We start from the raw sequence: 26,290 nt of genomic DNA on the forward strand, positions 1-26,290 counted from the left end.
ATTTAAAACTGGGACGCATCACTTGAGATTATACTTTCCTCTGTTTTTTGCAATTTTGATGTCATCTACAGTTTTTTGGTTTTTTTGGACTTGATTGCACTATATTGCACTTTATTGCACAGTTATATGGTGGATTGCACGGTCATATATATACGTATATGTGACATATATATGTTTCTACATTGGTATATGTATATGTCACTAAATTTGCATACATATAAGTTGGATTTATTACATTAGCTGCTCAGCAGCAGCACCTAGTGGCACCTTTTGACACTATTTGTTACACAGAGTTATATGCAATATAATAGGGGGTGCATATACATATACATATATTTTTAGGTTTTTTGATTTATAAATTATGGGTTCACCGAGCAAGAATTTCACAGTCTTTACTTTTTGTGTTTGGAACACTATGTAACCTATCTGGTTTAGTCACTGTCAAACGCACTTTTAATTAAGTAGCCTACATCTCATAAGGAAGCGCCATACCCCCATACCACCTATAATCCATTACATGTTAGTCCTTTTGAGGACTTAACTCGGGGAGGCAGCACACCTTACAAATTTCTTTTCTTCCTTTCCCCCTCCCCCCTCCCATCCCTTTTCTATCTGCATCACTTGTCTATCATCATTACTCTTCCTCCCCCCCCCCTCCCCCCCCCTTTTTTCTGTTATATGCCCTAAGCGCAGAGATTTGGAGGCCTTAACCAACGGGATATGGTTACCTTGCTGTATCTGGGTGAACAGGAAGAAAACTGTTTGATCTCCAAGCGATCCTCATCATTTGTGTCATCCTCCTCCTCCGAGTCCAAATGCTGATACCTCTCTGAGCGAGCTGTGCAAGCAAAACACAAAACAAAGATAAGAAGAAGCGGGACAAGTGACATCTTAGTGCACAGGACAAGTGACATCTTAGTGCACAGGACAAGTGACACCTTAGTACACAGGACAAGTGAAACCTTAGTGAACAGGACAAGTGACATCTTAGTGCACAGGACAAGTGACATCTTAGTGCACAGGACAAGTGACATCTTAGTGCACAGGACAAGTGAAACCTTAGTGAACAGGACAAGTGACATCTTAGTGCACAGGACAAGTGACACCTTAGTACACAGGACAAGTGAAACCTTAGTGAACAGGACAAGTGAAACCTTAGTGAACAGGACAAGTGACATCTTAGTGCACAGGACAAGTGACACCTTAGTGCACAGGACAAGTGACACCTTAGTGCACAGGACAAGTGAAACCTTAGTGAACAGGACAAGTGACACCTTAGTGCACAGGACAAGTGACACCTTAGTACACAGGACAAGTGAAACCTTAGTGAACAGGACAAGTGACATCTTAGTGAACAGGACAAGTGACATCTTAGTGCACAGGACAAGTGACACCTTAGTGAACAGGACAAGTGACATCTTAGTGCATAGGACAAGTGACACCTTAGTACACAGGACAAGTGACATCTTAGTACACAGGACAAGTGACATCTTAGTGCACAGGACAAGTGACATCTTAGTGCACAGGACAAGTGACACCTTAGTACACAGGACAAGTGACATCTTAGTGCACAGGACAAGTGACACCTTAGTGCATAGGACAAGTGACACCTTAGTACACAGGACAAGTGACACCTTAGTACACAGGACAAGTGACACCTTAGTACACAGGACAAGTGACACCTTAGTACACAGGACAAGTGACACCTTAGTACACAGGACAAGTGACACCTTAGTGCACAGGACAAGTGACACCTTAGTACACAGGACAAGTGACATCTTAGTGCACAGGACAAGTGACACCTTAGTGCACAGGACAAGTGACACCTTAGTACACAGGACAAGTGACATCTTAGTACACAGGACAAGTGACACCTTAGTACACAGGACAAGTGACACCTTAGTACACAGGACAAGTGACACCTTAGTACACAGGACAAGTGACACCTTAGTACACAGGACAAGTGACACCTTAGTACACAGGACAAGTGACACCTTCGTGCACAGGACAAGTGACACCTTAGTGCACAGGACAAGTGACACCTTAGTGCACAGGACAAGTGACACCTTAGTACACAGGACAAGTGACACCTTAGTACACAGGACAAGTGACATCTTAGTGCACAGGACAAGTGACACCTTAGTGCACAGGACAAGTGACACCTTAGTACACAGGACAAGTGACACCTTAGTACACAGGACAAGTGACACCTTAGTACACAGGACAAGTGACATCTTAGTGCACAGGACAAGTGACACCTTAGTGCACAGGACTAGTGACATCTTAGTACACAGGACAAGTGACACCTTAGTACACAGGACAAGTGACACCTTAGTACACAGGACAAGTGACACCTTAGTACACAGGACAAGTGACACCTTAGTGCACAGGACAAGTGACACCTTAGTGCACAGGACAAGTGACATCTTAGTACACAGGACAAGTGACATCTTAGTACACAGGACAAGTGACATCTTAGTGCACAGGACAAGTGACTAGAGGTCGACCGATATATCGGCCGGCCGATATATCGGCCGATATTTGGCGTTTTTTACTTAATCGGCATCGGCCGATTGTGCTGATAAAAAAGGCCGATTATAACTTCAGCCGTGACTTGCAAATGACTTCTGTAATATAAGTCAATGCAAGTTGCCTGAAAGTTATCTTCTCTCCTTCTCTGGGCAGCCTGCCAAGTCTGATAAGAAGATACATTTGTATCTCTTCAAGTTCTTTTTTATCAATAGACTGAACTCCGTGGAGAAGTTTTCAGTTTAACCATTTAAAGACTAAATCTTTTCTGACACTTGTTGCTTACAAGTAAAAATCCTGTATTTTCTGCTAGAAAATCACTTAGAACCCCCAAACATTATATATATTTTTTTTAGCAGAGACCCTAGGGAATAAAATAGCGGTTGTTGCAATATTTTATGTCACACGGTATTTGCGCAGCGGTCTTTCAAACGCAATTTAAAAAAAAAATACACTAATAAATTAAAAAAAAAAACTAAGCAGTAAAGTTAGCCCATTTTTTTTTGTCCAAAAGTTTTGATTACCTGTTTTTGTGTATTAATTTTTAAGATATAGTTTTTTTTTTATATTTTTTTTTAATCTAAATTCTACATACAAGTGAACTGATTGGAGGTTTGTTTTGTTTAATAAATGTTTAAATGTAAAAAAAATTTCTGTATCACTTTAGGTTGCTTTCACACTGGAGCGGGCATGCGTTGACGGTAAAACGCTGCTAGTTTTAGCGGCGCTTTACCGTCATTTTAGCGGCGCTATTCGGCTGCTAGCGGGGAGCTTATCACCCAGCAGCAGCCGAGGAAGAGGTTAAATGCGCGCCTGAAGCGCCGCTGCCGAAACGCTTTGCAGGCGCTTTGGCAGCGGTGTGCATTCATTTCAATGGGCAGGAGTGGTGGTATACACCGCTCCAAAGATGCTGCTTGCAGGACTTTTTTTTAACATCCTGCCAGCGCATCGCCTCAGTGTGAAAGCTCTCGGGATATCACACTGAGACTGCAGGGGAGCCGTTTTACAGGCACTTTACAGGCGCTATTTTTAGCCCAAAAGCGCCTGAAAAAAGCCCCAGTGTGAAAGGGGTCTAAATGTTAGATTTTATGAGATGAAGGGGAAAAAAAAAAAATCGGCCTAATATATCGGCCCAAAAAAATCGGCATCACATATCGGCCATCGGCCACTGCGATTTCTAAATATCGGCATCGGCATCGGCCAGAGAAAAACCCATATCGGTCGACCTCTACAAGTGACACCTTAGTACACAGGACAAGTGACACCTTAGTGCACAGGACAAGTGACACCTTAGTACACAGGACAAGTGACACCTTAGTACACAGGACAAGTGACACCTTAGTGCACAGGACAAGTGACACCTTAGTGCACAGGACAAGTGACATCTTAGTACACAGGACAAGTGACATCTTAGTACACAGGACAAGTGACATCTTAGTGCACAGGACAAGTGACACCTTAGTACACAGGACAAGTGACACCTTAGTGCACAGGACAAGTGACACCTTAGTACACAGGACAAGTGACACCTTAGTGCACAGGACAAGTGACACCTTAGTACACAGGACAAGTGACACCTTAGTGCACAGGACAAGTGACACCTTAGTACACAGGACAAGTGACACCTTAGTACACAGGACAAGTGACACCTTAGTACACAGGACAAGTGACACCTTAGTGCACAGGACAAGTGACACCTTAGTGCACAGGACAAGTGACACCTTAGTGCACAGGACAAGTGACACCTTAGTGCACAGGACAAGTGACATCTTAGTGCACAGGACAAGTGATATCTTAGTACACAGGAAGGCCACTTGGATTGCTTAGTACAGAAGGATCCCTAAGGATTCCCGTTAGGTGAAGAAAATCAATGGTTCATTTCTGGGATACAATCTGCAAACTGCATAAGGTCAGAACTTACAGATATCCGCTGGAAAGATTTCTGACCACACACATAAATACAGCTTATGCTGACCATGGAAAGTCAGAGATCCCACTAGGAGCAGTGAGTGGAGACAGATCCTTCTGCCACAATCCACACATGGAACTTTAGAAGAGTCAGACCAGAAGCCACTTCTATAAAAATTCCCAACAGATGTTACCCTCATTAGCAGGGCAGAAATAGCCCGATATTCACAACTAAAGCCTCAAGCCATGAACATTGCTTGTTATATTCCAGCTGTCTGCAGCCAGCCTTTGGTGGGGGGGGTGTACTCAGCAGTAATGACCCACATATCAGGAAGTCTTACTGTCAAAGTAACTGGTGTCATCCTCAGATTCCAGCTGTGGAATGAACTCCGCTTTCTGACGCAGAAGCCCGTTCCAGTCCAGAGGCTTGAAGAATCGGTGCTGCTTCACCTCAAAGGCTCCACCTGGAAAAAAAAAACCATCACAGACAAGTGACTGGTTACTATAACATATAATACTGGTCAATTATATATAATACTGACTGAGAAACGACACGTTCCTACAATAGGATATCAGCATGGCACGCACCTGTACCCATTCGTTCCAGGGGGTTTTGGCTGAGAAGTCTGGAGATGAGATCCTGGGCATCGGTTGGCAGAGCATCCTCTCCGTCTGGCCAGGCAATCTCATCTGGAATGGAGGGAACAATTCCAAATAAACAGAAGCACAAATCATCCATGCTAGCACCATGCGGACTGGAATAGTCATTCACTGTAGATCCCCAATCTCTGCACTGATGAGAGGGAGTACATATAGTATGGGATGTATGGACTGGAGCCGGGGTGCCATCTGACATTAGGAGCATGGAACAATTATTATCCAAAGTCTCCTCACACCACAATCCACGTTCTGAAATTCATGTTAAACGTGTGTTCTCACTAAGTTGTAAAGCAATGGCTGACATTCTGGGACACATGAAAACACCTAATGGCACCCGCAATGTTAAACTGTGAAATAGCATCAATTTGTGGCTCCCTGTACCTCATAGATTGAATCCACTGCCTCTATTTCAGAACCATGGAATATGGTGCTTCCCCCTTTTGTAGATATAATATCCTCCATTCTTCTGAGGAGGCTTTCCTCAAGACTTTGGAGGGTGTCTGTGGGAATTTGTGCCCATTTGTGAGGTCACATACTGATGTTGAATGAGAACACCTGGCTCACACGTTGGGCCCCACATTGGGTGATAAAGGGAAAAAAAAGCCCCGGCTTGCAGCTGACATTTAAAATCATCTCAAAGGTGTTCAGTAGGGTTGAGGTTAGGGCTCTGTGCAGGACACGCAAGTTCCTCCACACCATATCTTAAAGGAGCTGGTCCAAACCAAAGTGGTCAACCCATGTCTTCATGGAGCTGGTCCAAACTGGTCAACCCATGTCTTTATGGAGCTGGTCCAAACTGGTCAACCCATGTCTTTATGGAGCTGGTCCAAACTGGTCAACCCATGTCTTTATGGAGCTGGTCCAAACTGGTCAACCCATGTCTTTATGGAGCTGGTCCAAACTGGTCAACCCATGTCTTTATGGAGCTGGTCCAAACTGGTCAACCCATGTCTTTATGGAGCTGGTCCAAACTGGTCAACCCATGTCTTTATGGAGCTGGTCCAACTGGTCAAACCATGTCTTTATGGAGCTGGTCCAACTGGTCAAACCATGTCTTTATGGAGCTGGTCCAAACTGGTCAACCCATGTCTTTATGGAGCTGGTCCAACTGGTCAAACCATGTCTTTATGGAGCTGGTCCAACTGGTCAAACCATGTCTTTATGGAGCTGGTCCAACTGGTCAAACCATGTCTTTCTGGAGCTGGTCCAAACTGGTCAACCCATGTCTTTATGGAGCTGGTCCAAACTGGTCAACCCAGGTCTTCATGAAACTGGTCCACACTGGTCAACCCAGGTCTTTATGGAGCTGGTCCAAACTGGTCAACCCATGTCTTTATGGAGCTGGTCCAAACTGGTCAACCCATGTCTTTATGGAGCTGGTCCAAACTGGTCAACCCATGTCTTTATGGTGCTGGTCCACACTGGTCAACCCATGTCTTTATGGAGGTGGTCCAAACTGGTCAACCCATGTCTTTATGGAGCTGGTCTGAACTGGCCAACCCATGTCATTATGGAGCTGGTCAACACTGGTGAAGCCATGTCTTTATAAAGCTGGTCAAGTCATGTCTTTATGGAGCTCGCTTTGTACACAGGGGCACAGTCATGGTGAAACAGAAAAGGGTCTTCCCCAAACTTAACACAAGTTTGAAAGAGGATAATTGACTACAATGTCTTTGTATGATGGAGTATTACCAGGACCGTTCATTGCAGACCTGAATTCCATCATTTGGGGGGGTTCACATACCTCTGGCCATATAGTGTACCTAATGAGACATATAGAGGACTTACCACTGATCACCTGTCCAAACAGCTCTTCTGGGGTGTCTCCAAAGAAGGGGACGCAGCCCACCAAAAATTCATAAAGAATGACCCCCATTGCCCACCAGTCAACAGGCTTCCCATAGCCCTGCCTCAGGATGACCTCAGGAGCAATGTATTCTGGGGTGCCGCACACCTGTGGAGAGGAAAAGGAGACCAATTCTTAATGCTCCAGGTTAGATAATCAGATAAAGTCTTCATGATAAAGCGCCATCCTCACCCCGGTATATAAGGGGTACATATCATCTCACCTGTTTGTCCAGGAACTCTCGGGTGTCCTTTTCAATGTGTCCTTCATACAGATTGGTCGTTAGGCTCATCAGCCCAATCTTAGAAAGCCCAAAATCTGTCAGCTTGATATGCCCCATGGAGGTGATGAGGAGGCTGCAGGACAGAGGATAGAAGACACCATGTTTCTTTATATTGGTGCAAGTCCACAACGACAACCCAGATGACAGTACATGCAAGGCATGCAGTCACAGGATACACATACTTATCCGGCTTGAGATCTCGGTGGACTATCCCGTAGTTATGGAGATATTCTAACGCAAGAACTGTTTCTGCAAAATACATCCTGGCCATTTCCACAGGGAGGGCTCCGATATTCTTCAGGAGAGTAGCGCAATCGCCCCCTGTGAGGGCAGAGATACGCCGTCAGGACAAGTAAATAACATGGGAATATATCCCTACCATTCCCTGTATATCCTCATCTCATAAGTATAACCACTTTAATACTGGACACTTTCACCCCCTTCCTGCCCAGGCCAATATAATATTTTTTTTTACGTTTTTAACTTTTTTTTACATAGGATTGCTTGTAACCATGATGATCACTGTCATAAGCAATATTTTTTTTATGAATGGCATCCATTTATCCAGTGTGTACTATTGTGAAGCTGTGATTAGTCACAGCTATCACATGGTACAGATGTACTGTGATTAGCCCTGTCTGTACCATGTGACCAATCACAGAGATCAACACAATAGTATACAATGAAGGGTTACGAATAAAACCCATTCATTGTGTACAACTGTCATGTGATTGGTCACAGTGATCACATAGGACCAGCAACGGCCCGGTACAATGATCTATCATCCACGGTGTCCACTGGTAACAGATCATGCCGGAGCGCGGCCCCTAGGGGGTGCTTGAGGTGCGATACTGGGAGGACATCATATGTAGACTTCAGCTGTACTACAGGCTGGTGCTCACCTTCTACGTATTCCATCACCATACACAAGTGGCGCTTCGTCTCAAAGGAGCAGAACATGCTGACCACAAAAGGGTTCTCGGCAAAGGTCAGAATGTCCCTCTCCACAAAGGCTTGCTGGATTTGGTTCCTCAAGATTAAATTCTGCTTGTTGATCTTCTTCATAGCGAACCGCTGCCGCGTGCCCTTGTGTCGTACCAGATACACCGCCCTGGGGGGGGAGGAGCATGAGACATTAAATGCCACACCTTCACCGGGAAAAACAAAGGGCAACTTATCAAAACTGGAGCAGACAGAATCAGGACGATGGCAACCAATCGGCTTACATCTTTTATTTTCAAAGTTAACTGAACAACCTGAAGACAGAAGGCGATTTGCCACGCCCATCATCTCCTCCAGATTCTGTCTGCTCCAGTTTTCATAAAGTCGCCCCACAGTGTCATCGACCACATCAATAATAACAATAGAAACATGAATGGTAATACTTAGAACCAACAGGACAGGAAGTTGTGGGGATTCGAATAAGAAAATGGGTGAAAGACTTTACAAAACTTTACAAAATTTACATAAACAAAAAAGAAAACAAGTCTTCAATTTCTGTGTCACAGGATTGGAGTAGAGGGATATAATACATGCCACACAAGACCAGACATGAATTATTACAAAATGTATCGATTTAAGCCAAAGAACCGTTAAACGCAATCCATATCCTTTCTACATATATGCATTACACAATAGCCTGGTGGATTGACATGTTTCGCACATACGATTGCTTCATCAGGATCCACCTGCCATTATTAGAGGATACGGTGCATGATAAAGCATCTACACTGAAAGATAGCGAATGGATAATATATATCATTTACCATCAACAATTATAATTTTACATCACTTAAAACCTAAATATTACAGAAGGAACTAAACCAAGAAATGGGAGGGGAAAAATTCTTCATCTATTTCCTCCTGTGATATTTAGGTTTTAAGTGATGTACAATTATACAGTACATAATTTACTATCAACAAATATATTATACATTTCTAATCCTGATGAAGCAAGCTTATGTACGAAATGCGTCGATGCACCAGGCCTTTTTGTACATTGAGCTATTTAACCGCTTTACAAAGGGCTCCATCGCAGTTTTACTGCTACAGGGCGAGCGCTCTGTGCAGAATCACTTATATATACGCGATTCTGCACTTCTGGGTTTTGGGCGCGAGCGTGTGCAGGCGGCGGCTTGCTCCCACTGCGATTTTACACAGAGGGAGCTGATTAGGGGGTCCCGCTGACCCCATGTCCGCCGGGACCCGCCGATCGTTTGGTAATCTGACAGAGTGACGGTCTGCCTATGTAAACAAGGTAGACCGTTATTCCGTGAGTACAGAAGACATGGATCCTGTGAGGGAGGAACACCGGTCCATGTCTAGTAAAGGTACCTTCCCCACAGCTAGTAATCACTCCCTAGGCACACATTTAACCCTTTGATCGCCCCTGATGTTACCCCCTTCCCTACCATTAGTACAGTGACAGTGCATATTTTTGCAGCACTGATCACTGTAATAATGTCACTGGTCCCCCCCAAAAAAAGTGTCAGTTGGGTGTCCGATTTGTCCGCCGCAATATCGCAGTCCCGCTATAAGTCGCTGATTGCTGCCATTACTAGTGTAAAATAAATAAATAAATAATATACACTTATTGGGATTTTTTTTTACCAAAAATATGTAGCAGAATGTATGTTGGCCTAAACTGATGAAGAAAGTTGATTTTTTTAAAAAAATTTTTATTATGTATGTTTTATAGCAGAAAGTAAGAAATATTTTTTTTTTTTTTTACAAAATTGTAGGTCCTTTTTTTTAGCGCACAAAATAAAAACCACAGAGGTGATCAAATACCACCCAAAATAAAAAAACTATTTGTGGGGGGTGGGGGGGGGGACAGTTTTTTTTGGGTACAGCATAACACGGCCGCGCAATTGTCAGTTAAAGCAACGCAGTAATCAACATCGGAAGAAGTTCTGGACAGCCGAAGTCCAAAAAAGTTTTTGCCTTTTATTCAAAAAATAACATCAAAAATACACGCCACAGCAGAGCGGACAAAAGAGCTTACGCGTTTCACACTACAAACAGTGCTTAATCAAGCTGTGATTAAGCACTGTTTGTAGTGTGAATTGCGTAAGTTCTTTTGTCCGCTCTGCTGTGGCGTGTATTTTTGATGTTATTTTTTGAATAAAAAGGCAAAAACTTTTTTGGAGTGCGGCTGTCCAGAACTTCTTCCGATGTTGATTGCTATATGCATTGCCAGCACCTGCGCTCCTAAACTAGAGGTGAGGATTTCTACCTTTGTCTGACCTACCTGGAGCGGTGATATCCCCTTCACTATCTTGATCTCTGGACTTTGTACTTAAAGCAACACAGTGCCGTATCGCAAAAAAAAAAAAAGCCTGGTCAGGAAAGGGGGGGTAAATCTTCCGGAGCTGAAGTGGTTAATAGATAAAAGATATGGAATGCTTTTAATTTTTCTATTTCTTAATTGTATCAATAAGGCTCTCTTATATTTTAATACTACATGTCTGGTCTTGTGAGACACAGAAATTGGAGGGTTATTTGGGGGGGGTTTAGGACGCTGTGGGGAATCTCCCAATGGGGCCACACAGAGCAGTAAAAACCCACAGCTTTGGCACCAATGAGTTAAAATGGGTACCAAAAAAGATGATTTCAATAACTTTTTGAAAAAAAAATAAAATTAACCACTTACCCATAAGCCCCGTTGCTGATCAGTTTGATGTTCTCGAACTCGTCCTCAGAGGGAGTTTTCTTTGGCTGAATTACAGGCGCAGAGCTGCGGCCCTACAAAACACGGAACACAATACGGTCACATCTCCACCACATGTCAATTATTTATAGTGACGTGTATAATATATATATATATATATATATATACACCCCGTTTCCCCTAAAATAAGCCCTACCCTGAACTAGGTCTTATTTGGGGTGTAGGGCTTATATTGCAGCCATCACCGACAATCACGCTAGGTCTTATTTTCGGGGAAACAGGGTACATATTATTTTTTTGGTTACAGAGCACTTCTTATTACTATTTGGATTGACAAAATTAGAAGACAATTTTTAAAATTGAAAAGATTTAAGAAAACTATTATGAAAAATTTTAATTGCCGTTCCCATTTCAATGTACAGAGCGGCGGGCTTATCAGACTGAACCAATCAGAAGAGCCTGCATTCCATGTACAGATGTCAGCCCTCAACTGCCACCATATGAGAGGAGCATCCAAAGTGGAGAAGTCCACTAATGCTGGAATCCAGAGCTCCACCCACTCCACTGGGAGAAGACATGCAGCCCCACAAGAAAAGCTCCACCTCCCATGCATTTCGGGGTCTTGCCTGTTCTTCAGAGTGGAAGGCACGTCAGTGTTGCACTTGCATCTAAAATAACTGGAATTAATCGTAGTCTGCCTCAATTCTTAGCTTGGATTCCACTTCTCCCCTCTTCAATGTCAGCGGCTGGGGGTTGAGTCACCACATCTATACACAGAACATCTGCAGCGTCCCCCTCTGGATGTGTTCCTTCTGATGAGTCTGCCCTATACAGTGCCTTGAAAAAGTATTCACACCCCTTAAAATTTTTCCATATTTTGTCATGTTACAGCCAAATATGTAAATGTATTTTATTGGGATTTTATGTGATAGACCAACACAAAGTGTCACATAATTGTGAAGTGGAAGGAAAATGATAAATGATACAAATAAATATGTGAAAAGTGTGTGGGGGAGGGGACATTTGTATGGCGCCCCCCGGAGTCAGTACTTTGTAGAACCCCCTTTCTCTACAAGTCTTTTTGGGGATGTCTCTACCAGCTTTGCACATCTAGAGAGGACATTTCTGCCCATTCTTCTTTGTAGAATATCTCAAGCTCTGTCAGATTGGATGGAGAGCGTCTGTGAACAGCAATTTTCAAGTCTTGCCACAGATTCTCAGTGTGATTTAGGTCTGGACTGTGACTGGGCCATTCTAACACATGAATATGCTTTGATCTAAACCATTCCATTGTAGCTCTGGCTGGATGTTTCGGGTCGTTGTCCTGCTGGAAGGTGAACCTCCGCCCCGGTCTCAAGTCTTTTGTAGACTCTAACAGGTTTTCTTCTAAGATTGTCCTGTATTTGTCTCCATCCATCTTCCCATCAACTCTGACCAGCTTCCCTGTCCCTGCTGAAGAAAACCATCCCCACCACATGATGCTGCCACCACCATGTTTCACGGTGGGGATGGTGTGTTCAGGGTGATGTGCAGTGTTAGTTTTCCCCCACACATAGCGTTTTGTTTTTAGACCATAAAGTTGAATTTTGTTCTCATGTGACCAGATCACCTTCTTCCACATGTTTGCTGTGTCCTCCACATGGCTTCTCACAAACTACAAACAGGACTTCTTATGACTTTCTTTCACCAATGTCTTTCTTCTTGTCACTCTTCCATAAAGGGCAGATTTGTGGAGAACACGACTAATAGTTGTCCTGTGGACAGATTCTCCCACCTGAGCTGTGGATCTCTGCAGCTCCTCCAGAGTTACCATGGACCTCTTGGCTCTTCTCTGATCAGAGGCGGCTCTCTAATTAGGCGAAATAGGCGGTGGCCTCAGGCCTCGCAGTCATAGGGGCCTCGCACAGCTGGCTCATTTACCTAATTAGAGAGCCGCCTCGTTCAGCAGCAGAGATCTCCGTCCTGAGTCCCCTCGCCCTGCTACAGGGAGAGATAACAGGCTGTGAGTGAGATGTGTGATTGGAGCTCACAGACATCTCAGGATCACAGACAGGGAGGGAGAGCCGCTCAGTAGAGCTCTGACAGATCTCCCCCCTCCCCCTGCTGCCCGCACAGCCACACAGAAGAGGAGAGAGAGCTTCTGCTCCTCCTCCTCCCGCCCTCTCCTCCTGTGTCTGCCCCGCCCACTCTCCTCGGCAGTGTTCTCTGTTCTGCCTCAGAGAAGGGGATGTGTGGGCGGGAAGATTCAATCTGAAGCCCAGGAAAAGGACAAGGGGAGTCTGATCCATCCATCCATTCATCCATCCAGTCCTTCCGGCCTCCCAGTGAGTACACTGATGTAGGGGATGCTCTTCCTTCCCTTCTTCCTCCATCCCCCTCTCTTTCTTTCCATTCTTTTTGTCTCTTTCTTTCTCTTTCCTTCATTCTTTCCCCATCCCCCTCTCCTTCTTTCTTTCTTTCTTTCTTCCTTTCCATTCTTTTTGTCATTCTTTCTTTTTCTCTTTCCTTCCTTCTTCCTCCATCCCCCTCTCTTTCTTTCTCCTTTCTTTCTTTCCTTCTATCTCTTCTTTCTCTCTTTCTTTCCTTCCTTCCTTCTTTCTCCATCCCCCTCTCTTTCTTTTCTTTCCTTCTTTCCTCCTTTCTTTCCATTCTTTTTGTCTCTTTCTTTCTCTTTCCTTCCATCTTTCTTTCTCTTTCTTTCCTGTCCATCTTTCTTTTTTTCTTTCCATCTGTCTTTCTTTACATCTTTCTTTCTTTTTCTTTCTCTCTTTCTCTCTCTCTCTCTTTCTTTCCTGTCCATCTTTCTTTCTCTTCCTTTCCTGTCCATCTTTCTTTCTCTTCCTTTCCTGTCCATCTTTCTTTCTTTCCTTCCATCTTTCTTTCTTTCGTTCTTTCCTTCCATCTGTCTTTCTTTCTGTCTTTCCATCTTTCTTTCTTTTCCATCTTTCTTTCTCTTTCTTTCCTTCCATCTTCCTTTCCATCTTTCTTTTTCTCTTTCTTTCTTTCCTTTCCATCTTTCTTTCTCTTTCTTTCCTTTCCATCTTTCTTTCGTTCTTTCCTTCCATCTTTCTTTCTTTCTTTCCTTCCATCTTTCTTTCTCTTTCTTTCCTTTCCATCTTTCTTTCTTTCCTTTCTTTCTTTCCTTCCATCTTTCTTTCTCTTTCTTTCCATCTTTCCTTCTTTCTTTCCTTCCATCTTTCTTTCTTTCTTTCCATCTTTCTTTCTTTCTTTCCATCTTTCTTTCCATCTTTCTTTCTTTCTTTCCATCTTTCTTTCCATCTTTATTTCTTTCCTTCTTTCTCTCTTTGTGACAGCCTACCAGAATAGGTAGGATCTGTGAGAGCAGCTTCCCTGTGCAGCTCTGCTTGAGGAAAATATATCTTTATTATGCCCACTCACCTACCCCCTGTACTATCCACTCCCCTATACTGTACCCTCCTAATACAGTTCATAATACAGTGGGGCCTCATGTCTAAGTTTTGCCTAAGGCCTCACAAAGTCTAGAGCCGCCTCTGTCTCTGATGAATGCTCTCCTTGCCCAGCCGGTCAGTTTAGGTGGACGGCCATGTCTTGGTAGGTTGGCAGTTGTGCCATACTCTTTCCATTTCCCGATGATGGATTGAACAGAGCTCCGTGAGATGTTCAAAGCTTGAAGGATTTTTTTTAATAACCTAACCCTGCTTTATAACTTCTCCACAACTTTATCCCTGACCTGTCTGGTGTGTTCCTTGGCCTTCATGATGCTGTTTGTTCACTAAGGTTCTCTAAAAAACCTCTGAGGGCTTCACAGAACAGCTGTATTTCTACTGAGATTAAATTACACACAGGTGGATTCTTTTTACTAATTAGGTGACTTCTGAAGGCAATTGGTTCCATTAGATTTTAGTTAGGGGTATCGGAGTAAAGGGGGCTGAATACAAATGCCCCCCCCCCCACACTTTACACATATTTGTAACTGGCTGCATTGGGCACCAAGAACATTTGAGAGCTTACTGTAATAAAAGTGGAGGGAACAGACATCACTATCTCATAAGACAGACTGAATCCTCAGTCTCATGGCCAGCTTACATTCTACCTTTGGATTTCTAGCGCTGCCATTCGCTGCGTACATTTACCTCCACAGAGTCATCAGTCTCTGGAGTGTCGGCGCTGCTGCTGTCATAGCTGTTCAACTGGGCCATTTCTACAAATACAAAGAACGAACCTTGGTCACCAATGATATCCAGAGAGCAACAACTGTACAGAGATAGAAGAGCTCTTTTTTATCTTTTCAAATTAGACATGGACGGAAATATGGAGGGTGAGGGAGAAGTCCACGGCGGGTGAGGACAAGGAGCGGTCCATGGCGGGTGAGGACAAGGACCGGTCCATGATCTAGAATTGTGAGAAGGATGGGACTATGGTGGGGTCAGACAAAGATGGTTCTATAGTGGGGGAGGACAAAGATGAGTCTATAGTGGGTGACAAGGACAGAGACTATGTGGGTGAGGACAAGGATGGGTCCATGGCGGTTGAGGGCATGGAAAGGTCTATGGCAGGTCAAGACAAAGATGTGTCTATAGTTTACAGTGGGTGAAATGTCAAAGACCAATCTAAGGAGGGTGAGGGCAAAGACAAGGGCAGGTCACTGGTGTCTGAGAACAAAGATGGGTCTACATTGGACAGGGCGAGGACAAGGACGGGTCTACGGTGGGCGAGGAACAAGGACGGGTCTACGGTGGGCGAGGAACAAGGACGGGTCTACGGTGGGCGAGGAACAAGGACGGGTCTACGGTGGGCGAGGAACAAGGACGGGTCTACGGTGGGCGAGGAACAAGGACGGGTCTACGGTGGGCGAGGAACAAGGACGGGTCTACGGTGGGCGAGGAACAAGGACGGGTCTACGGTGGGCGAGGAACAAGGACGGGTCTACGGTGGGCGAGGAACAAGGACGGGTCTACGGTGGGCGAGGAACAAGGACGGGTCTACGGTGGGCGAGGAACAAGGACGGGTCTACGGTGGGCGAGGAACAAGGACGGGTCTACGGTGGGCGAGGAACAAGGACGGGTCTACGGTGGGCGAAGACAAGGACGGGTCTACGGTGGGCGAAGACAAGGACGGGTCTACGGTGGGCGAAGACAAGGACGGGTCTACGGTGGGCGAAGACAAGGACGGGTCTACGGTGGGCGAAGACAAGGACGGGTCTACGGTGGGCGAAGACAAGGACGGGTCTACGGTGGGCGAAGACAAGGACGGGTCTACGGTGGGCGAAGACAAGGACGGGTCTACGGTGGGCGAAGACAAGGACGGGTCTACGGTGGGCGAAGACAAGGACGGGTCTACGGTGGGCGAAGACAAGGACGGGTCTACGGTGGGCGAAGACAAGGACGGGTCTACGGTGGGCGAAGACAAGGACGGGTCTACGGTGGGCGAAGACAAGGACGGGTCTACGGTGGGCGAAGACAAGGACGGGTCTACGGTGGGCGAAGACAAGGACGGGTCTACGGTGGGCGAAGACAAGGACGGGTCTACAGTGGGCCAGGACAAGGACGAGTCTACAGTGGGCCAGGACACGGACGAGTCTACAGTGGGCCAGGACAAGGACGAGTCTACAGTGGGCCAGGACAAGGACGAGTCTACAGTGGGCGAGGACAGGGACGGGTCTACGGTGGGTGAGAACAGGGACGGATCAGTGGTGGCTGAGAAAATTGATGATTCTACACAGGGAGCGGACAAGGACAAGTCTATGACAGGTGAGGGCAAGGACAAGTCTATAACAGGTGAGGACAAGGACAAGTCTATGACAGGTGAGGACAAGGACAAGTCTATGACAGGTGAGGACAAGGACAAGTCTATGACAGGTGAGGACAAGGACAAGTCTATGACAGGTGAGGACAAGTCTATGACAGGTGAGGACAAGTCTATGACAGGTAAGGACAAGGACAAGTCTATGACAGGTGAGGACAAGGACAAGTCTATGACAGGTGAGGACAAGGACAAGTCTATGACAGGTAAGGACAAGTCTATGACAGGTGAGGACAAGGACAAGTCTATAACAGGTGAGGACAAGGACAAGTCTATGACAGGTGAGGACAAGGACAAGTCTATGACAGGTGAGGACAAGGACAAGTCTATGACAGGTAAGGACAAGTCTATGACAGGTAAGGACAAGTCTATGACAGGTAAGGACAAGTCTATGACAGGTAAGGACAAGTCTATGACAGGTAAGGACAAGTCTATGACAGGTAAGGACAAGTCTATGACAGGTGAGGACAAGTCTATGACAGGTAAGGACAAGTCTATGACAGGTGAGGACAAGGACAAGTCTATGACAGGTGAGGACAAGTCTATGACAGGTGAGGACAAGTCTATGACAGGTGAGGACAAGGACAAGTCTATGACAGGTGAGGACAAGGACAAGTCTATGACAGGTGAGGACAAGGACAAGTCTATGACAGGTGAGGACAAGTCTATGACAGGTGAGGACAAGGACAAGTCTATGACAGGTGAGGACAAGGACAAGTCTATGACAGGTGAGGACAAGGACAAGTCTATGACAGGTGAGGACAAGGACAAGTCTATGACAGGTGAGGACAAGGACAAGTCTATGACAGGTGAGGACAAGGACAAGTCTATGACAGGTGAGGACAAGGACAAGTCTATGACAGGTGAGGACAAGGACAAGTCTATGACAGGTAAGGACAAGTCTATGACAGGTAAGGCCAAGTCTATGACAGGTAAGGCCAAGTCTATGACAGGTGAGGACAAGGACAAGTCTATGACAGGTAAGGACAAGGACAAGTCTATGACAGGTGAGGACCAACATAATATTACTGTCAGCAGAGTGCAGCACAGGTGGCCACGGCAGAAGCTGCAACAGATGTAAAAACTCTTACCCTCCAAGGGATCCCTATTGAGCCCCAGCTGACTGATGATGTAGCGGGGAATGTCGGATTTGATGCCCTCTCCTTCCTTGGCATGACCTTCAGCAGCTTCCAAGAGATGATAGAATTCTTCTGGGTCAAATTCCTGATAATACAAGAAGACAGGAGATTGAGTGCCAGAAACAGGACATTATGGCGGAGGGGGGAGGGGGGGTGTGCACGCACAGTGCATACAGGGATAGGCAGCACCCAGGGACACACGGACGGGGGGACACAGTGCATACACAGGCAGACGCACCCGGAGACACACAGCACAGACACAGCCGGGCGCACCCAGGGACACACAGCGCAGACACAGCCGGGCGCACCCAGGGACACACAGCGCAGACACAGCCGGGCGCACCCAGGGACACACAGCGCAGACACAGCCGGGCGCACCCAGGGACACACAGCGCAGACACAGCCGGGCGCACCCAGGGACACACAGCGCAGACACAGCCGGGCGCACCCAGGGACACACAGCGCAGACACAGCCGGGCGCACCCAGGGACACACAGCGCAGACACAGCCGGGCGCACCCAGGAACACACAGCGCAGACACAGACGGGCGCACCCAGGGACACACAGCGCAGACACAGACGGGCGCACCCAGGGACACACAGCGCAGACACAGACGGGCGCACCCAGGGACACACAGCGCAGACACAGACGGGCGCACCCAGGGACACACAGCGCAGACACAGCCGGGCGCACCCAGGGACACACAGCGCAGACACAGCCGGGCGCACCCAGGGACACACAGCGCAGACACAGACGGGCGCACCCAGGGACACACAGCGCAGACACAGACGGGCGCACCCAGGGACACACAGCGCAGACACAGACGGGCGCACCCAGGGACACACAGCGCAGACACAGACGGGCGCACCCAGGGACACACAGCGCAGACACAGACGGGCGCACCCAGGGACACACAGCGCAGACACAGACGGGCGCACCCAGGGACACACAGCGCAGACACAGACGGGCGCACCCAGGGACACACAGCGCAGACACAGACGGGCGCACCCAGGGACACACAGCGCAGACACAGACGGGCGCACCCAGGGACACACAGCGCAGACACAGACGGGCGCACCCAGGGACACACAGCGCAGACACAGACGGACGCACCCAGGGACACACAGCGCAGACACAGACGGGCGCACCCAGGGACACACAGCGCAGACACAGACGGGCGCACCCAGGGACACACAGCGCAGACACAGACGGGCGCACCCAGGGACACAGCGCAGACACAGACGGGCGCACCCAGGGACACACAGCGCAGACACAGACGGGCGCACCCAGGGACACACAGCGCAGACACAGACGGGCGCACCCAGGGACACACAGCGCAGACACAGACGGGCGCACCCAGGGACACACAGCGCAGACACAGACGGGCGCACCCAGGGACACACAGCGCAGACACAGACGGGCGCACCCAGGGACACACAGCGCAGACACAGACGGGCGCACCCAGGGACACACAGCGCAGACACAGACGGGCGCACCCAGGGACACACAGCGCAGACACAGACGGGCGCACCCAGGGACACACAGCGCAGACACAGACGGGCGCACCCAGGGATACACAGCGCAGACACAGATGGGACTGGCCGCAGATTGTGTACGGCTGATTATTCAGTCATTAGGCGAAGTCGCACATCTGTCTCTGATAAAATGCAAATGTAAGCAGAACAGGTTTAATGAGCGGGAAACATAAAGCCGGCTCTGCCTGTGACAATTATTACAATAAAATAGATGGGCGGACGGACACACGGCTGGGGACAGATGCCCGAGGCAATTAACCCTGACTGCTTATCTCATCAGATTGTAAGAGAAAATTACTGAGAAAAATGCTTCTTCCAAGCAGCCCCATTACACACCGTCCCAACCTATAATGTACATTGTTCTACAACCAGTCGGTCCACACAACACGCCAGAGGAACTACAAGCCCCAGCATGGCATTCCAGCTGAGGAAACTCCAACAGTCTGAATCGGACCGGCTGGCCAGTCCATACAAATGAATCCAATTCAGTCGCAGCAATTACTGCACACCTGTCAGACCGCAGACCATCCCCCAGCTGGAGAGTCAGATCCAGGTACAGCCGGGTGACACCACGGCTCTGAGAGCATTTCAAAGTTTTCATATCATCATCTAAAATATAATGAAGAGATGATTAGAGGTCTCCTTCCTGACAGGTGCACATGCGGCACATGCGCTGCATGTTGTGTGCGTTCGTGTTCAGCGAGTTCATTTTCTGAGCTGTCACTATCAGCCGCCAAGTTCATTACTCACCGCTGAAAGCTGCCTGACAGTGACAGGTGGGGTCTGCCGAGAGCTGAGCGCTCTCCTATCACATGGGGGCTGTGTATTGTGTGCAAGAACAATGGCCGGCTCCAGAGTGGGGGCCTGAGACTCCGAGACTACCCGTACATCTATAGAAGAGGAACCCTCACATTCTACCCGGGAGACGAGGAACCCCCCACATTCTAGCCGGAAGAAGAGGAACCCCCCCACATTCTACCCGGGAGAAGAAGAACCCCCCACATTCCACCCAGTAGAAGAAGAACCCCCCACATTCCACCCGGTAGAAGAGGAACCCCCTCACATTCTACCCGGGAGAAGAACCCCCCACATTCTACCCGGGAGAAGAAGAACCCCCCACATTCTACCCGGGAGAAGAAGAACCCCCCACATTCCACCCGGGAGAAGAGGAACCCCCTCACATTCTACCCGGGAGAAGAAGAACCCCCCACATTCCACCCAGTAGAAGAAGAACCCCCCACATTCCACCCGGTAGAAGAGGAACCCCCTCACATTCTACCTGGGAGAAGAAGAACCCCCCACATTCTACCCGGGAGAAGAAGAACCCCCCACATTCCACCCGGTAGAAGAGGAACCCCCTCACATTCTACCCGGGAGAAGAAGAACCCCCCACATTCCACCCAGTAGAAGAAGAACCCCCCACATTCCACCCGGTAGAAGAGGAACCCCCTCACATTCTACCTGGGAGAAGAAGAACCCCCCACATTCTACCCGGGAGAAGAAGAACCCCCCACATTCCACCCGGTAGAAGAGGAACCCCCTCACATTCTACCCGGGAGAAGAAGAACCCCCCACATTCTACCCGGGAGAAGAAGAACCCCCCACATTCTACCCGGGAGAAGAAGAACCCCCCACATTCTACCTGGGAGAAGAAAAACCCCCCCACATTCTACCCGGGAGAAGAAGAACCCCCCACATTCTACCCGGGAGAAGAAAAACCCCCCCACATTCTACCCGGGAGAAGAAGAACCCCCCACATTCTACCCGGGAGAAGAAGAACCCCCCACATTCTACCCAGGAGAAGAAAAACCCCCCACATTCTACCCGGGAGAAGAGGAACCCCCCACATTCTACCCGGGAGAAGAAAAACCCCCCACATTCTACCCAGGAGAAGAAAAACCCCCCACATTCTACCCCGGGAGAAAAAAGAACCCCCACATTCTACCCGGGAGAAGAGGAACCCCCTCACATTCTACCCGGGAGAAGAGGAACCCCCTCACATTCTACCCGGGAGAAGAGGACCCCCCCACATTCTACCCGGGAGAAGAGGAACCCCCACATTCTACCCGGGTGAAGAGGAACCCTCCCACATTCTAACCGGGAATAGAGGAACCCCCTACATTCTACCCGGGAGAAGAGGAACCCCCCCACATTCTAACCGGGAATAGAGGAACCCCCTACATTCTACCCGGGAGAAGAGGAACCCCCCACATTCTACCCGGGAGAAGAGGAACCCCCCCCCACATTCTACCCGGGAGAAGAGGAACCCCCCACATTCTACCCGGGAGAAGAGGAACCCCCCACATTCTACCCGGGAGAAGAGGAACCCCCCACATTCTACCCGGGAGAAGAGGAACCCCCCACATTCTACCCGGGAGAAGAGGAACCCCCCCCCACATTCTACCCGGGAGAAGAGGAACCCCCCACATTCTACCCGGGAGAAGAGGAACCCCCCACATTCTACCTGGGAGAAGAGGAACCCCCCACATTCTACCCGGGAGAAGAGGAACTCCCACATTCTACCCGGGAGAAGAGGAACCCCCCGCATTCTACCCGGGAGAAGAGGAACCCCCCACATTCTACCCGGGAGAAGAGGAACTCCCACATTCTACCCGGGAGAAGAGGAACCCCCCCCCCCCACATTCTACCTGGGAGAAGAGGAACCCCCCCACATTCTACCTCTTCTCCCGGGTAGAATGTGGGGGGTTCTTCTTCTCCCGGGTAGAATGTGGGGGGTTCTTCTTCTCCCGGGTAGAATGTGGGGGGTTCTTCTTCTCCCGGGTAGAATGTGGGGGGTTCTTCTTCTCCCGGGTAGAATGTGAGGGGGTTCTTCTTCTCCCGGGTAGAATGTGGGGGGTTCTTCTTTTCCCGGGTAGAATGTGGGGGGTTCTTCTTCTCCCGGGTAGAATGTGGGGGGTTCTTCTTCTCCCGGGTAGAATGTGGGGGGTTCCTCTTCTCCCGGGTAGAATGTGGGGGGTTCCTCTTCTCCCGGGTAGAATGTGGGGGGTTCCTCTTCTCCCGGGTAGAATGTGGGGGGTTCCTCTTCTCCCGGGTAGAATGTGGGGGGTTCCTCTTCTCCCGGGTAGAATGTGGGGGGTTCCTCTTCTCCCGGGTAGAATGTGGGGGGGGGGGGTCCTCTTCTATAGATATACGGGTAGTCTCGGAGTCTCAGGCCCCCACTCTGGAGCCGGCCATTGTTCTTGCATACAATACACGGCCCCCATGTGATAGGAGAGTGCTCGGCTCTCGGCGGACCCCACCTGTAGAGAAGAGGAACCCCCCACATTCTACCGTGAGAAGAGGAACCCCCCACATTCTACCGGGAGAAGAGGACCCCCCCACATTCTACCGGGAGAAGAGGACCCCCCCACATTCTACCCGGGAGAAGAGGAACCCCCATATTCTACCGGGAGAAGAGGAACCCCCCACATTCTACCGGGAGAAGAGGACCCCCCCACATTCTACCGGGAGAAGAGGACCCCCCCACATTCTACCGGGAGAAGAGGACCCCCCCACATTCTACCCGGGAGAAGAGGAACCCCCATATTCTACCGGGAGAAGAGGAACACCCCACATTCTACCCGAGAGAAGAGGAACACCCCACGTTCTACCCAGGAGAAGAAGAGGAACCCCCATATTCTACCGGGAGAAGAGGAACACCCCACATTCTATCCAGAAGAGGAACACCCCACGTTCTACCGGGAGAATAGGAGGAACCCCCACATTCTACCGGGAGAAGAGGAACCCCCCACATTCTACCGGGAGAAGAGGAACCCCCCACATTCTACCGGGAGAAGAGGAACCCCCCACATTCTACCGGGAGAAGAGGAACCCCCCACATTCTACCGGGAGAAGAGGAATCCCCCACATTCTACCGGGAGAAGAGGAATCCCCCACATTCTACCGGGAGAAGAGGAATCCCCCACATTCTACCGGGAGAAGAGGAATCCCCCACATTCTACCGGGAGAAGAGGAATCCCCCACATTCTACCGGGAGAAGAGGAATCCCCCACATTCTACCGGGAGAAGAGGAATCCCCCACATTCTACCGGGAGAAGAGGAACCCCCCACATTCTACCCAGGAGAAGAGGAACACCCCACATTCTACTGGTAGAAGAAGAGGAACCCCCACATTCTACCGGGAGAAGAGGAACCCCCACATTCTACCGGGAGAAGAGGAATCCAGGAGAAGAGGAACCCCCCTATTCTACCGGGAGAAGAGAAACCCCCACATTCTCCAGAGAGAAGAGAAACTCCCACATTCTACCTGGAGAAGAGAAAGGAAACCCCACATTCTACCTGGAGAAGAGGAACCCCCACAGGAAGAAAAGGAGCCAACGGGAAAATATCTGCACAAAATGTCAGCCTGGGAGGGACATGAGGAGACATTATTCACTTTAACACATTACATAGTCTCAACTCCTTTATATTATCCCCAGACTCCCCTCCCATCCTCCTTATATTATCCTTTACCCCTGATGTCCCCAGACTTCCCTCCTATCTCCTTTATATTAATCCCTTACCCCTAATAATATCCCAGGGGAAGGTTCATATAAAGGGGACGTCCAGGAGGTGATCTATAAATAGGGGGACCTCCAGGGGAAGGTTCCTATAAAGGGGGACGTCCAGGGGAAGGTTCCTATAAAGGGGGACGTCCAGGGGAAGGTTCCTATAAAGGGGGACGTCCAGGGGAAGGTTCCTATAAGGGGGGACGTCCAGGGGAAGGTTCCTATAAGGGGGGACGTCCAGGGGAAGGTTCCTATAAGGGGGGACGTCCAGGGGAAGGTTCCTATAAGGGGGGACGTCCAGGGGAAGGTTCCTATAAAGGGGGACGTCCAGGGGAAGGTTCCTATAAAGGGGGACGTCCAGGGGAAGGTTCCTATAAAGGGGGACATCCAGGGGAAGGTTCCTATAAAGGGGGACGTCCAGGGGAAGGTTCCTATAAAGGGGGACGTCCAGGGGAAGGTTCCTATACAGCGAGGATTTCCAAGGGAAGGTCCATATAATGGGGGGCATCCAGGGGAATGTTCAAATAAAGGGGGACGTCCAGGGAAGGTTCATATACAGCGAGGAAGATTTTCAGGGAAAGGTGCCCTCTACAACATCTTGTTGATTTCCAATAATTGAGGTTTGAAAACATAAAAGCTCCACAGAAGCGGCTCACACAAAAGGCTAACAGATGCCGACATTCCTCAGACATAGAGGTATCTAGCAGGTAAATTGGTCTGTGAAGCCACCCGGGGAATCTGGATATTAAAGTACAACAGCCCAGCTGACAACTCTCTCAGCACTCTGCATGTCAGGGAGGTGAGAGGTCACTTCCTCCAGGAATCGACACCCCTCACTATGATGTATTAATAATAATGTTCGGGATGTCTTGTGAAGGGCAAAAATGACACATGGCTCAGCAATGGCTCTGACGGCCAAGGACACAGAAAAAAAAACAACAGAATCAGCAATAACCTCACACTGATCACATGATAAACCATCAGAATGCAGAACACCATGTGACCCGATGATACAGAACACCCCAATGTCAGTGCAAACTGGGATATTTTTTTGTGTAATTCCTTTATTTTTCAAAAAGTTGAAGTTTATAGTCAAGGAAAACAAAAAGGGGAAAACGCAGTGTTTGTCAATTGACAATAACCAAGAGGGTCACACCACTTAGATCCATAAGCCAACAGGCTAGGCAAGACATGTTCTATATGGGCACATATAACATTACCAACATAATCATCAATGTGCAGGGTATACAAGGCATATGAGGTGGAGGCATGGGAGACCCAGAATGAATACTCATAGACTTAAAACTGTGCAACTATATAGGACACAACAATATATCGGGAAGCTGGGCATCCCAACCCAGACAGGGAACAGTGAGACTCGGATAAAGCGTAAAAGGATATTCAAATATCTGAGGAGCAAACTGGGATTTAAATCAAAGAGTGAGATTACAATATGCGACAGACCTCCCCATCCCCGGAATCATTTTTCAAATACATGGTAATAAAAAAAATCCATAGACAAGCCATCCTTACCAGACACTCCAGGAGGCGAGCAGGGCGAGCGATGACAATCATCAATTTCTTGACAAGTTGGGTGACGAAGGCCACTTCAGAGCTCTCGGAGCGCTCATGAGCCTAAAAAAAAAAACAACAACATGACGTTGTGTTACTGTGCAGAACGTTGAAATAATAGCGGTATCTGTCGGCAAAGATCTGACCTGTCCCAGGTAAGGTCCTACTAAGAGCAGAGTCTGGAGGAACATAAGGTCTCTGGAGAGTCCAGAGAAACATAAGGTCTTACTAGGAGCACAGTCCAGAGGAACATAAGGTCCTACTAGGAGTACAGTCCAGAGGAACATAAGGTCCTACTAGGAGCACAGTCCAGAGGAACATAAGGTCTTACTAGGAGCACAGTCCAGAGGAACATAAGGTCTTACTAGGAGCACAGTCCAGAGGAACATAAGGTCTTACTAGGAGCACAGTCCAGAGAAACATAAGGTCCTACTAGGAATAGAGTGCAGAGGAACAGAAGGTCCTACTAGGACCAAAGTCCAGAGAAACATAAGGTCTTACTAGGAGCATAGTCCAGAGAAACATAAGGTCTTACTAGGAGCATAGTCCAGAGGAACATAAGGTCCTACTAGGAGTAGAGTGCAGAGGAACAGAAGGTCCTACTAGGACCAGAGTCACATAAGGTCTTACTAGGAACACAGTCCAGAGGAACATAAGGTCATTCTAAGAGCAGAGTCCAGAGGAACATCAGAGGAACATAAGGTCCTACTGGGACTTTGTTACATGTCTATCTGCCATTTATAAACATTAAAATTAACATAATTTGCTTCAAATTAAAACATATTTAAAAGCCAAAAATATTTTTAGTCTTGGATATATTGGTGAGGGGTCAGACCTTCTGTTGGGTTTTAATTGC

At 48.2% G+C, this 26,290-nt stretch overlaps 1 protein-coding gene across 1 annotated transcript in view; it reads right to left on the reverse strand.

Moving 5' to 3' along the window:
• Positions 1–26,290, reverse strand: part of MAST2 (microtubule associated serine/threonine kinase 2) — a gene marked incomplete in the record, with an annotated part of 180,255 nt that overhangs the window by 14,924 nt on the left and 139,041 nt on the right. Inside the window, 11 exon segments of the mRNA XM_073593962.1 lie at positions 729–838; positions 4,779–4,901; positions 5,026–5,127; positions 6,886–7,051; positions 7,167–7,299; positions 7,409–7,547; positions 8,129–8,337; positions 10,879–10,970; positions 15,012–15,079; positions 17,772–17,904; positions 25,396–25,497. Of these exon segments, the coding sequence (XP_073450063.1) occupies positions 729–838; positions 4,779–4,901; positions 5,026–5,127; positions 6,886–7,051; positions 7,167–7,299; positions 7,409–7,547; positions 8,129–8,337; positions 10,879–10,970; positions 15,012–15,079; positions 17,772–17,904; positions 25,396–25,497 (1,377 nt within the window).

Source organism: Aquarana catesbeiana, linkage group LG07 (assembly GCF_042186555.1).
Source record: "Aquarana catesbeiana isolate 2022-GZ linkage group LG07, ASM4218655v1, whole genome shotgun sequence".
Classification (NCBI taxonomy): Eukaryota; Metazoa; Chordata; class Amphibia; order Anura; family Ranidae; genus Aquarana; species Aquarana catesbeiana.